At 39.4% G+C, this 13,405-nt stretch overlaps 1 protein-coding gene across 1 annotated transcript in view; it reads left to right on the top strand.

The window, feature by feature from the left end:
- The window catches only part of MSL2 (MSL complex subunit 2), a 55,084-nt gene extending 48,938 nt beyond the window's left edge, over positions 1-6,146 (top strand). The window contains exon 2 of the mRNA XM_007937149.2: positions 4,555-6,146. Within this exon, the coding sequence (XP_007935340.1) occupies positions 4,555-6,146 (1,592 nt within the window). The remainder of the gene's footprint in view (positions 1-4,554) is intronic.
- Positions 6,147-13,405: the final 7,259 nt, after the last annotated feature.

Genomic DNA, 13,405 nt, shown 5'->3' with positions numbered 1-13,405 from the left:
GTTATGCGGTGTTTTGCAGATTCTACATTATTCTTTAGCGTTGCATAGTATTCCATTGTGTGAATGTACCATAGTTTGGTTATCCATTCCTCAGTTGTTGGACATCTAGGTTGTTTCCATCTACATTATTCTTTAGTGCTGCATACCATTCCACTGTGTGTTTGTACCCTAGTTTGGTCATCCACTCTTCCACTGATGGGCACATAGGTTGTTTCCATCTTCTTGGTATTGTAAATAGTGCTGCAATGACCATGGGTGTGCATACATCTATACCTGTTGCAAAAACGGCAAGGAGGCCACATCTCCTGACCTCCTTTAACCGCACAAGAGGAAGACAGGATAACCATCAGTAACCCAAGGCCTGTTCCTGCAAGGCCACTCATGCTGCCTCCCTCCAGCCCTTTAACCAGCCGTTCCAAAGCACCCACCACCTCTCTTCTGGGTTCGATAATTCGCTGCAGAGGCCACACAGAACTCACAGATTATGGGGTTTATTAGGGAAGCACCAGGCTACAATTCAAGTACAGGAAAAATGCTCAGTCTCCCAGCCCACAGTCTATCCTAACAGTCTCTCACAGTCTCTCTCCAATGGTGAGTGTCCCACTCAGCAATGTGTGCCTCTTGCGTCTCTTTCCCAGCAGCACGTATCTCCCAGGAGCGCGTGTCTCTTTCAAGAGTGTGTCTTCCTCAACCAACAGTCAGAGAGAGACTACTTCTACTTCTAGGAGGCCGCCTTTTGAGCCTGGCAGAGTGGCCAGACTAACCAATCATAGCATCAGAATTCTAAGCACCTGAGAGAGAGCAGAAACCTCCTAGAACATTGCTTTGTGTTGTGCCCAGCAGAAATACCCCTGGTGGATAACTTTTACAATCAGGAGCTCCTCAGTTGCTCGCAGCAAATTCCACCATAGAGTTTATAAAGACTTACGGCTAGAAAAGCCACACGAAGTAATTTACTACACCTCACCTGTCCTGGCTCTCGCCTCTCTAGGATATATACCTTGTAATGGGATTGCTGGGTCAAATGGTATCGCCAATTCCAGCTTTCTAAGGAATTGCCATACTGCTTTCCACAGTGGTTGTATCACTTCACAGTCCCACCAGCAGTGTATGAGAGTCCCAATCTCTTCACATCGCCACCAGCATTTATTATTTTCTGTCTCATTGAACCTTGCCATCAGTGCTGGGGTGAGGTGGTATCTCATTGTTGTTTTGATTTCCATCTCTCTGATGGCCAGTGATTATGAGCATCTCTTCATGTATTTGCTGCCACCTGAATATCCTCCTTGGTGAAGTGTTTATTCATGTCTTCTGCCCATTTTTCAATTGGATTGTTAATTCCTTTGCTTTTGAGGCATTGGAGTTTTCTATGAATCTTAGAGATAAGTCCCTTGCCAGATATGTAATTATCAACAAGTATGAATATGTTGCTGTCATTTTTGTTACTGTGCTTTTTCGTGGTATAGATTCTTTGTGCCATATAATTTTCTATGCTGAGCTTGTTTTGTTTATGAATCATATTATCACATCCTTCGTTGCTGTTGTTCTGGTAGTTGCTAAATATTTGTGCTGGTCCTCATTTTTCATTTTGATGTGAAGGTTTATCAATTTTCTTTGAAGTTACCCCGTGATTTATAGTTTTCTTCGCAAGTTTAGAACAGTCTGTTCTATCTTGTAGTTGTCTCGACTTTCCTACCATTTAGAAGTTCTATAATAACACAGTTAATTTCCCTCTTTTTGGCTTGTAGTTGTCTTCATTTGTCAATTGATGCCTCTGGTTCCCTGTTTACAATCTTGTAGGCTTACTCACTTGGGATACTTCCATAGCTGGCTTGGTTTCTGGGTTATATCATCATGTGTGTTATGGTCAGTTGTTGACTGTTGTTGCTTCTCTGTCCAAAGGGCTCCCTTTAGCATCTCTGGTAAGGTTGGTCTGGTTTTAACAGATTCCCTTAGTTTCTACTTATCTGGAAATGTACTCATTTTAATTTCACCATCATATTTGAGGGACAGTTTTGCTGGGTACATAATTCTTGGTTGGAAGTTTTTCTCTTTCAAGGTTTTATATATACCATCCTGGTGTCTTCTCTCCTGGATGGTTTCTGCTGAGAAATCTGAGGTTAGTCTTACTGGTTGCCCCTTGTAGGTAACTTTTCATTTTTTCTGTGCTCCTGTCAGGATTCTTTCTTTGTCTTTGGTTTTGGTGAGTTTGATGATGATATCTCTTGGTGATTTTCTTTTGGGGTCTATCCTGTTTGGGGTTTGTCAGATTTCTCAAATAGATATATTCTTATTTTTTATCATACCAGAAAAATTGTCTTCCAGCAAATCTTTGACAGTTTTTTCTGTGGTTTTATTTGTCCCTTCCTATTCTGAAATTCTGATTACACGTAGGTTATTAATTTTGATGGTATCTCACAGGCTTTCTTCATTTTGTGTTCATCTTTTTTCTCATTGATTGGTTTCTAAAGACATATTGAGATACTTGCCTTTAATCTCACTAATTCTGTCTTCCATTGATTCAGTTCCACTCCTTTGTCCATTCAGTGTGTTATCTATTTCTGAAAATTTAGTATTAATCTTTGGATTTCTATGTGTAGAGTTTGTATCATTTCTAATTTTTCATTTATTTTGTCATTTTGTTCTTATATTGTCTTTTGTAATTGTTCTAGGGTTTTCTTCCTCAATTTTGTCAGTGTTTTCCTTGATCTGTCTTTCATTTGTTGAAGATTCCTAAATACAATTCTTTTGAATTCCTTATCAGGGAGTTCCAATGCTGTGTCTTCCTCGGGGATGTGTTTTGGGTCTGTATCCTGGTCCCTTGTTTCTCCTGCTTTATCTTGCTTCTTTGTGTGCACTGTAATGCTCTGTTGTCTCCCAGGCTAAATTATGACATTTATGTGTTTATATTTAATTGTTTGTTATTATGTTGAAGTGATTTGCCTACAAGTTCTGTTTTCTTTGGATTTTATGTAAGTAAGCAAGGTACTGTGCTCCTGTTTGCTAATTGGCAGCACTTAAATCCTCACCACCTGTCTTCTTTCCTGTTGTCAGCTTCCTGTATGTCCCTGCCGTCCTTGGCAAACAGAGCCTATTCTTAGGTCCTGCTTCCATTCAGGTTTTTCACTAGTTGGTGCCTAATCCACTTTTGTATACTTCCTTTCAAAGTTCAGGGCTCCAGGACTATCTTCTGTATCTCTGTCAAATTGGTTTCTCTTTCCTTTGTTGAGGAGGGTCTGTGTAGCTTGTCTGCCTGTTCTTCCATCTTACTGGAAGGCCTTTTTTTTTTAACACTGAATTTTGTTCCACATGTTTTTTCCACTCTATCCAGACCTCCAATTTTGAGCCCTTTCTGAGTTGTAGCTGCGCACCATCTAATTCTGGTCTCAGGGTCACATAGGCTGAGGTGCTGCTTATGGTCCACTAGTTCCTTGTACTAATTGTTTCTGTGAGTCTTTGATACTTTTCATTTTTGTTTGCTGGGACAAGGAGAGACAATAGCTGCATCTTAGATGGCTGCTTGTAAGCTTTTAAGACCCCAGTTTTACTACTCACCAAGGGAGAATGTAGAACAATGTTTTTGTGTACCATGTTATGCCAGTTGAGCTTGATGTCCCCCATGACCATGGTCCCAAGTCCATGGCCCAGTGACTCATTCCCTTAAGGTGTTTGGCTGTGACTGAGAAGTTAGCATAAGTTTTCTACCTGTTAACTCTGTTATATACATGGACATTCTCACAGCACATACAAATATGTATGTAGAAATAGCATCTATCAAACATATGTGGTCATGAGTATACCCTTTCACTTACCCATACCTGATCATTTTGCTTGTCTACCTATGTATCTATCCATCCATATATTATTGTTTGTTATTATGGATACTGCAGTATTGTGTTTGTAAAAATACTTACCTTTGTTGTCTGTACCTCTTGCTCACCTTTCCATTTAAGTTTTTGGTATTTTTAAAGAACAAAGTTTTTTTTTTTTTTTGTTCATCTCTTTGGTTTTTCTGTTTCTTCTTTTATTGATTTCTGCTCTATAATATTTCCTTCTTACTGTTTAGTTTGCTTTAGTTTGTTCTTTTTTGTTAAGGTGAATGTTTAAGTTACTGCATGCTAAGGAGTGAGCCCTCTTCTACCTCAGCAGCTGTGAGTCCTCATAGAGTGAAACTGATGGAGCTAGGGAAGTAGAGAATGGGGCAGCCCCAGACCAGAATACTGTAGATTCCCAGTATTTGAGATAAAGGAATGGGGACTATGGTATGGAAATGAAGGGAGCTATTGAGGATTTTTTTTTTTTTTTCTTGTCGTCTGGTGAGTTTAATCACTCTGAATTTTTTTTAAATACATTTTATTGAAATATAATTTATGTACAGTGAAATACACAAAACTAAAGTGACATAGGTCAATACTTTTTTTTTTTTTTTCTGTGTTCCCTCCTGACCAGTCTGAATTTTGACAGATTACTTATAATCACATCTTAATTCCAGTATATGAAAGTGTATATTTATTTTACTAAAATTTTTGCTTTCCTCCTTTTTTCCCCCCTTAGGACATTTGCTACAAGATCCTATTGCACCCACCAACTCCACCTGCCAACACTATGTCTGCAAAACTTGTAAAGGCAAGAAAATGATGATGAAACCTTCATGTAGCTGGTGCAAAGACTATGAACAGTTTGAGGAAAACAAGCAGTTAAGCATCCTAGTGAATTGCTACAAAAAACTATGTGAATATATAACACAGACTACATTGGCACGGGATATAATAGAAGCAGTCGACTGCTCTTCTGATATTTTGGCTTTGCTTAATGATGGATCATTGTTTTGTGAGGAGACAGAAAAACCCTCAGATTCATCCTTTACTTTGTGTTTGACACATTCCCCTTTACCTTCGACCTCAGAACCTACGGCTGATCCTCAAGCTAGTTTATCTCCAATATCTGAAAGCACCCTCAGCATTGCTATTGGCAGTTCTGTTATCAATGGTTTGCCTACTTATAATGGGCTTTCAATAGATAGATTTGGTATAAATATTCCTTCACCTGAACATTCAAATACAATTGATGTATGTAACACTGTTGACATAAAAACTGAGGATCTGTCTGATAGCCTGCCACCTGTCTGTGACCCGGTAGCCACTGACCTGTGCTCCACAGGGATTGATATCTGCAGTTTCAGTGAAGATATAAAACCTGGTGACTCTCTGTTACTGAGTGTTGAAGAAGTACTCCGCAGCTTAGAAACTGTTTCAAATACAGAAGTTTGTTGCCCTAACTTGCAGCCCAACTTGGAAGCCACTGTATCCAATGGACCTTTTCTGCAGCTCTCTTCCCAGTCTCTTAGCCATAATGTTTTCATGTCCACCAGTCCTGCACTTCATGGGTTATCATGTACAGCAGCAACTCCGAAGGTAGCAAAATTGAATAGAAAAAGATCCAGATCAGAAAGTGACAGTGAGAAAGTTCAGCCACTTCCAATTTCTACCATTATTCGAGGCCCAACATTGGGGGCATCTGCTCCTGTGACAGTGAAACGAGAGAGCAAAATCTCTCTTCAGCCGATAGCAACTGTTCCCAATGGGGGCACGACACCCAAAATCAGTAAAACTGTACTTTTATCTACTAAAAGCATGAAAAAGAGTCATGAACATGGATCCAAGAAATCTCATTCTAAAACCAAGTCAGGTATTCTAAAAAAAGACAAAGCAGTAAAGGAAAAGATTCCTAGTCATCATTTTATGCCAGGAAGTCCTACCAAGACTGTGTACAAAAAACCCCAGGAAAAGAAAGGGTGTAAATGTGGGCGTGCTACTCAAAATCCAAGTGTTCTTACTTGCCGCGGTCAACGCTGCCCTTGTTACTCTAACCGCAAAGCCTGCTTGGATTGTATATGTCGTGGCTGCCAAAACTCATATATGGCCAATGGAGAGAAGAAGCTGGAGGCATTTGCTGTGCCAGAAAAGGCCTTGGAGCAGACCAGGCTTACTTTGGGCATTAATGTGACTAGTATTGCTGTGCGCAATGCTAGTACAAGCACCAGTGTAATTAATGTCACAGGGTCCCCAGTAACGACGTTTTTAGCTGCCAGTACACATGATGATAAAAGTTTGGATGAAGCTATAGACATGAGATTCGACTGTTAAATCAGTGGGTCTTTAGACCTACCTCTGGTAGGAAAATAGCTACAGTTTTACGGCAGCTATGGTTCTGTTGGTTTGACTTGCCGGAGCTCCTGCATATAGATCACTTGTATCAAGTGTTTTCATTGCTAAGTTATATGTGTTAGTGTCGGGGAAATAGTTTGCAGATAATGGAGGAGTAACCCTACAACTATATGTCCTTAGTTCTTACAGAACCTCATAGTTTGAGAACAAAAGCTGATGCAATTGATTTATACAAAATGAACTTTGGCAAGGAAAATAACATTAACCTCATTGTTTATGGTCATGCTTTGTGCATAATCAAAGTTTATGATTAAATGTAAGGAAGTGGTATTTAGTCAGTCCATAAAGATTGTGCTTATTTTATTTTATTTTGGAAAGTAGCCATTAGTTTGTTCAGGAGACTCAGTGCTGGCTTCAGATGCCATTGATAGTTCTCTTGTTGAAAAGCTGATGTGTCCAGCTCAACCTTTGTGCTGACATAATACCATTTCTGATCATGAAAATTGGCTACGTGGTGTATGTAGCAGTTCTTCAATCAGCAGTATTATGAAAGAAAATTTGCCTCTCATTAGAATGTTTAAGAATCTTTTAGAAAAGTGAACGAACTGAAATTCTGTCAGACTGTGGATGTTTAGCTTTTATGCCTCAAAACTCTTCTGAGTTGAGGCCCCCCCCCCTTTTTAAGTTAAGTCTGATTCATTTCTAGGAAAAATTTGAAATCCTTCCTTCATTTTGAACAGTGTTCTAATTGGATAAATGAAGTAGAGAAAAGCAGTTTTATTCGGAATGTGATTGAATTTGGACTGTATAGCATGTGACAGAATTTTAAACAGTTATAAAAATGTTTTACTTAGAAATTGAATTTCTTTAAAATAATTTTGGAATAATGCCCCAAACTTAACCCAGATTCATGCATTATACTTACTGCCATTGGCCACTTCTTTGATTTTTGTTTCCTTTAGTAGTTTATTTGCCACAGATTTTATTTTGAATATGCTCCTTTTGTTTTGTTTTGTTTTTAAAGGGTGCTATTCATTATGAAGGCTTTTTTATAGAAGCCTAATAAAATGCCTTTTTATGAAGCCTGTACATTTAGGTAGGTTTGAAGTTAAGGGGATTTTCTTTAGAATGCTCATTTGCATGTAAAGCACAAAGTATGTTTCAGTTTAAATGTACTTCTTCCCTTTAATTTTTATGGGGAAGGCAAATGAGTCACAAACATTCTGTTGAAGGAAAATCTAGTCAGTTGCTTCAAGAGCACAGCCCAAATAAAACAAGGACTGACTAGGTTGTAAAGCAGTGACCTGATGAATTTAGAGTTGCTGCTTTGACAGTGCTTACTTAAAAATACTGCTGGAAAATTTCCAATTTCTACTACGTTCACCATCTCTAGTGAGATCTGACATATGCTGAAGTAATGTTTTTGATTCGGCACACAGCATGTTCAATGATGGTTATTCATCTAGTACAAGAAATGGGAAAGAAACTTGGACACAGAGCAGATGACACCTCCTTCTGTTTTATAGTGTATCCTGGTGTCATTTTCTGTGAGTGTGGTCAGGTAGAATTGTTTTTGTTGTTGTTGGTTTTTTTTTTTTTTTAATTTTTTTTATTTTAATTTTTTATTTTCTTCTTTGTCTCTCTTGGTGGGGTGGGGGTGGGCTAAAGCCATAGGAAGAAAAATGTGATGTATGTGTCCAGTATGTACTATTTTGTTTTTGTTTTGCAAGAAGAGTTGAACTATTTTTGATAACAAGAGTAAATGGTGGAAAATGCTTCTTAGTTGTCTTGTCTTTATTTGCTTTCCAAGTTTTGGAATTTTATTTAATTCCTTTAAGTGTTAGCAGTGTCTTATGAAACATGTATTTGCCTAAAGTTTGTAATAATTTTGTGTTGAACCCAGATGCCCTGCTATATAAACTTGTAAATCTGTTCTTTACTCATTAATGATCACTGCAAAAATGACTAGAAATGAGATTGTATACATGGGTGATTAGGATATATTTTGCAAATCTCCCAAAATTCCTAATATTATGATCTTAAAATTCATAAAGTACTTTATTGCTTCCCAAGTTTGATAATACTAGTTTTGTGTTTTTAATGCATGGGAGGTTGGCAATACAGAAAAGTGGAAATCATTAGTATGTAAGGGCCTTGATTGTTATGTAATATTGCCAATGATGAATTCAGGTTGTTTTTAGCACAAGTTTCTCTTTTTTATGCTGGTATTCTCACTGCCACATTTTTGGAAACCTGTATTACACCTTAAATCTACCAATAAATGTTAGTTTTCTAATTCTATGTTGTAGAATACTGAGGAGTTTGGGATAGCATGCTTTGAGTGGTCTGCTTTGTACATTTGGGGGAGAGTAATTATAGTGCCTTGATTTTTACATCATTTTTCTTTATACCATGAGTTATCTGGGAATACTGACCAATGACTAATTAGGCGTGATTGAGAAATAATTATTGAAGTAACTGGATTTACTTTATGAGGATTTGAAACCACCAAACATTAACCGTATTTAGTATGACACATCTTTCTTTGGTGTTCTCTTGGGTCCTTGTTATTACAAATGATTTTTCTCCTTAGGTTAGGTAAGAGAAACTTTAGAGCAGACAGTTTGTCATTTTGGTTAGCTTTATTAAGTCTACATTTCTATGCTGGGGTATAGTATGGTCCTATGATAAAGAATTTATTTCATTGTGTTTTGGCTCTTAAAACAATCCCATAATGATCTTGCTGAAGAAAAGTAAGAGTTTTATGATCAGATAAAAAATAAAATTGTCCTTTTCCATACCATAGGTAACAAATGTTTTATAAAATGCCAAGTTCACAATAAGCTCTCGTGTGGAGTAGTGCCTAAGGCATCTGACTGCTAACCAGATGGTTGGCGGTTCAAACCCACCAGCCACTCCATGGAAGGAAGACTGGGCAATCTACTTGCGTAAAGATTTACTACCTTGGAAACCCAAAGGAGATTGCTGTGAGTTGAAATCAACTCAATGGCAGTGAGTTTGTTTTTTTTTCTTCCCCCCAGAAGTTTAAAATACAGTCTCTAAATCTAATATTTGAATGCATTTTATATTTTCCTTCCTGCTTTTTAAAAGTTCCTTGTTTACCCAAATGACAAACATTCTGTTTAAAAACTACATTCTAGATGAGGCTAAAGCCCTCTTTGAACCTCTTACATGTATACTATCAGAAAATGATTGGTCCTCTTCCCTATCAGAATATGACTCAGTGTGAGGTGTTAATCTGCTGTAACAGAAATACTACAAGTGGATGGCTTTAACAAAGAGAAATTTATGGTTTTCACAGTTTAGGAGACTAGAAGTCTGAATGCAGGGTGCCGGCTCTAGGGGAAGGCCCTTGTCTCTTCACCTTATTTTCCTGGTTCCTTGGATATCTCTGTATGGCTTGACATTAGAATTCCCCTTCTTTGCTTACTAGCTTGCTTGCTTAATGTCTTTTACATCTGAAGATATTGATTAAAGAGAAATCCTACACTAATACTGTCTCATTAACATAACAAAGAACCCATTTCCAGGTGGGATAATAACCACAAGCATAGAGCCTAGGGTTTACAACACATTTTTTGGGAACACAATTCATAACACTCTACCCTTTGGCTCTCCAAAATTTATGTCCTTCCTACATGTGAAATACATTTACTTATAACATCATCCCAGAACTTAATCCCGGGTTCAAAGTCTCATTTCCTGAATCATTTAAAAATCAAGTATGTGTGAGACTTTGGGTATATTCCACCCTGAGGCAAAATTCATAATCTATAAACCTGTGAGATCTAGAATACAGGTTACTTACTTTGAGTACTATGGTGGAACAGGCACAAGATGTTGTTATGTGCTGTTGAGTCATATCCGACTCATAGTGATCCCTCCTTGGGTTTCCGAGGCAGTATCACTATGGAAGTAGATTGCCCCATCTTCCTTCCAAGGAAGCTGGTTAGCAGTCAAGTGCCTTAGGCACTATGCTACCAAAGCTCCTGGCATTTCCATTACAAATCAGAAATTAGAGGGAAAGAAGGAATATCAGGTACCAAACAAAGTCTAAGACCAAGCAGAATAATTTACATTAGCTGTTAAGACTTGAAAATGGTCCTCTTCTTCTCTGAGACCATCTAGGTGATGGGCCCTGCTCTCCAGACACTGAGTGTTGGTCGTACCCTCTGGGATTCTGGGTAGAGACCTCTTGGCCCTTGGCTTTAGCTCTGTCTTCCAGGTCCTCTGGGGTGGCAACTCTGCTCCATGAGCTTTAGGCAGCTCAATTCTCTTGGTTCATTTGAGTGGCCACCCCATCCCCTCAGCCCTAGCAGGCTTTGTTCTGCCCCTTGGGCGTGATGGCCCCACTACCCTAAAGCTGGGGCCATGGCCTCATCCCCCGGCACACCTTAGTGGCAGCCCCCTGCTCCTGGAATCAAGTTGGCAAGAGTTCTGGCTTTGAAACCTAGGATGTTCTGTTTCCTGTGCTCCATCCAACAGTTCTGTTGATCTTGAGCTGCTCTAGGGACTGTGTCCTTTACTTGGAAGACAAAAGATCCTTTGGTTTGTTTCCTGCCTGTAGAATTCCAAGAGGCAGGCACTATTCTTTCCTTTCAGACTAAACTGATCATTTTTCTGCTGTGGTACTTGGTTAGGTCCATCAGTCACAGGCTTAATTTCTTTAACAAAACACGTGTAGCCAAGTCTTTGGTAAAAATTGCAGGACATGTATCCTTAGTTTATAAAACAGAATTTTTCAGATCTTTAAATTTTGCACAGTTCATTTTTAAGTCTGCCTTTTTTCCCCTCATGTTTTACTCTAAGCAGCAAGAAGTCATACAGCCCAATTAAGATCTTGCTTAGAAATCTCCTCAGGTGAATAATGTCTGAGTTCCTCACTTATACAAATTTTTTATTTCACTAGATATTTGAACATAATTCAGACAAGTTCTTTGTGATTAAGGTAAAATTTACAGAGCAAATTTGTTCTCCATTCAACAGTTCATAGACATTTTGTTTCATGACATTGGTTGCAGTCCTCATGTTGGGACATCTCTCTTCCCACTACCTCCCTGTGATAACACCTTTTGCCTGTGTTGTCCTTTCCTGTGCACTCTTGCCCTGTGAGCTATTTTTCTATGCAAATATTGTAGCATAGTGCCTAAGGCATTTGACTGCTAACCAGAAGGCCAGCGGTTCAAACCCACCAGCCACTTTTCGGAAGAAAGGTTGGGCAATCTACTTCAGTAGTGATACTGCTTTGGAAACTCAAGGAGGGGTCACTATGAGTCAGAAACCACTGTACAGCAGTTGGTTTGGTTTGGTTTGATCTTCCACGGTTGATTGTTAAGGAGTGTACCTCCGTGGTGTAATTGTTCACCTTATGGGCCCGTCCATTATCTCTGGCTTGAAGACATGGGAGTGAGGTCAAATTTCAGGCCCAAAGGTTGACTAGGGGCCATAGTCTTGGGGGTTTCACCGGTCTGTCAGATCAATAAGCCTGGTCTTTTTTATGATTTTGGGTTTGTTCCACATTTTTCTTCCACTCTATCCAGGATGGGAGCTCTGGTGGCGTAGTGCCTAAGGCATTTGAGTGCTAACCAGAAGGCTGGCAGTTCAAACTTACCGGCCACTCCTTGGAAGGAAGGTTGGGCAATTTACTTCCATAGTGATACCGCCTCAGAAACCCAAGGAGGGGTCGCTGTGAGTCGGATCTGACTCGAAGGCACTGAGGTTTTTTTTTTCCCCCCTATCCAGGACCTTTAATTTTGATCCCTTTTGCAGTGGTTGGCAGTGGTAGCTGGGCATCATCTAGTTCTGGTTTAAGGGTCATGTAAGCTGAAGTTGGCATGGTCCACTAGTCCCTTGGACTAATTGTTTCCAAGTGTCTTTGATTTTCTTCACTCTTACTTGCTGTGGACAAGGAGAGACCAGTAGTTGCATCTTAGATGGCCACTTGCAAGCTTTTCAGGCTCTAGTCATAAGTTGCCATGGTAGGACGCAGAACTGTTTTTGTGTAGTATGTTAATTCCAGTTGAGCTTGATGTCCTCTGTGAACAGGCCCACGGGCTCAATGACACATTCTGATACCCAAATTTTTATCAGCTTTCTGTTGCTGATGCCATGTGTATTCTCGAAGATGACGAGCTTTTCTCTGTGGCTCTCCTTATTTCCGTCTCAGCCCTCACCAGAATTGTCTTTGATACCTATAATTCTACCAACAGTCCCTTCAAGGTAATCTAGGCTTTTATATTTAGTCCCCTTAAAACTTTTCCATCCCCCGCTCATTAACCGATTTCCAAAAGCACGCGTTAGTATTTGTTAGAGAAGCACCCCCACTTCTCAGTACTTAGTTCTTAAGTTGTCTAGGAGCCCTGGTTATCTAATTAACTAGTCATCTAGTACTGCTATAACAAATACCACAAGTAGACGGCTTTAACAAATTTATTCTGTTAAGGCAGCTAAAAAAAAAAAAAAAACCACTCAAACACTCTGCCATCAAGTCAGTTCCAAACCCCTATGGGTTTCCAAGGCTGTAAATCTTTATGGAAGCAGACTGCTGCCTCACCTTTCTTCGGAGTGACTGCTGGGTTCGAACCACTAACCTTTTGGTTAGCAGCCAAATACCTTAACCACTATACCACTAGAGCACCTTTAAGGAGGCTAGAAGTCAGAACTCAGGGCACAGGCTCTAGGGGAAGGTTTTCTCTGTCAGCTCTGAGGGACGGTCCTTGTCTATTCAGCTTCTGTTTCCTGGTACCTTGGAGATCTCCATGTGGCTTGGCATCACTCTTCCATCCCTGATAAGCTAGCTTAATTTCCTATCTCAAAAGAGAGCAACTCAAGACCCACCCTGTGCTAATCCTATTAACAAAGACAACCCATTCCCAACTTAGATTATAACCACAGTTTTAGAGGCTAGGACTGAACACTTATCTTTTTTCGGAGGGACACAGTTCAATCTATAACACACTTCTATAACACCCTTCCAGACCTTACAGTATTTCAAGATGTTCAGAGTTATCTTAAGCACGGGCTTTTTTACAGTGTTAACTTTTTAAACAATAAAAATGAGTTACAAGTGTGATCAAACCAAGAGTGTGTAGTGAGTATTCCAGTTAGTGGTTTCATGACCCATCAGACATAATGCCCACTTATATTTTCAGCCTTAAGTTTGTGGGACACTCCTATCCCACTTTTAATGTGTGCTGCAATCTGTTGGGGGCCTGCAT

The sequence above is a fragment of the Orycteropus afer genome, unplaced genomic scaffold, assembly GCF_000298275.1.
Source record: "Orycteropus afer afer isolate SDZICR_OR568_19922 unplaced genomic scaffold, OryAfe1.0 scaffold00003, whole genome shotgun sequence".
Classification (NCBI taxonomy): domain Eukaryota; kingdom Metazoa; phylum Chordata; class Mammalia; order Tubulidentata; family Orycteropodidae; genus Orycteropus; species Orycteropus afer.
Note: the sequence above shows the minus strand (reverse complement) of the source record. Positions and strands in the feature narration are given on the sequence as shown.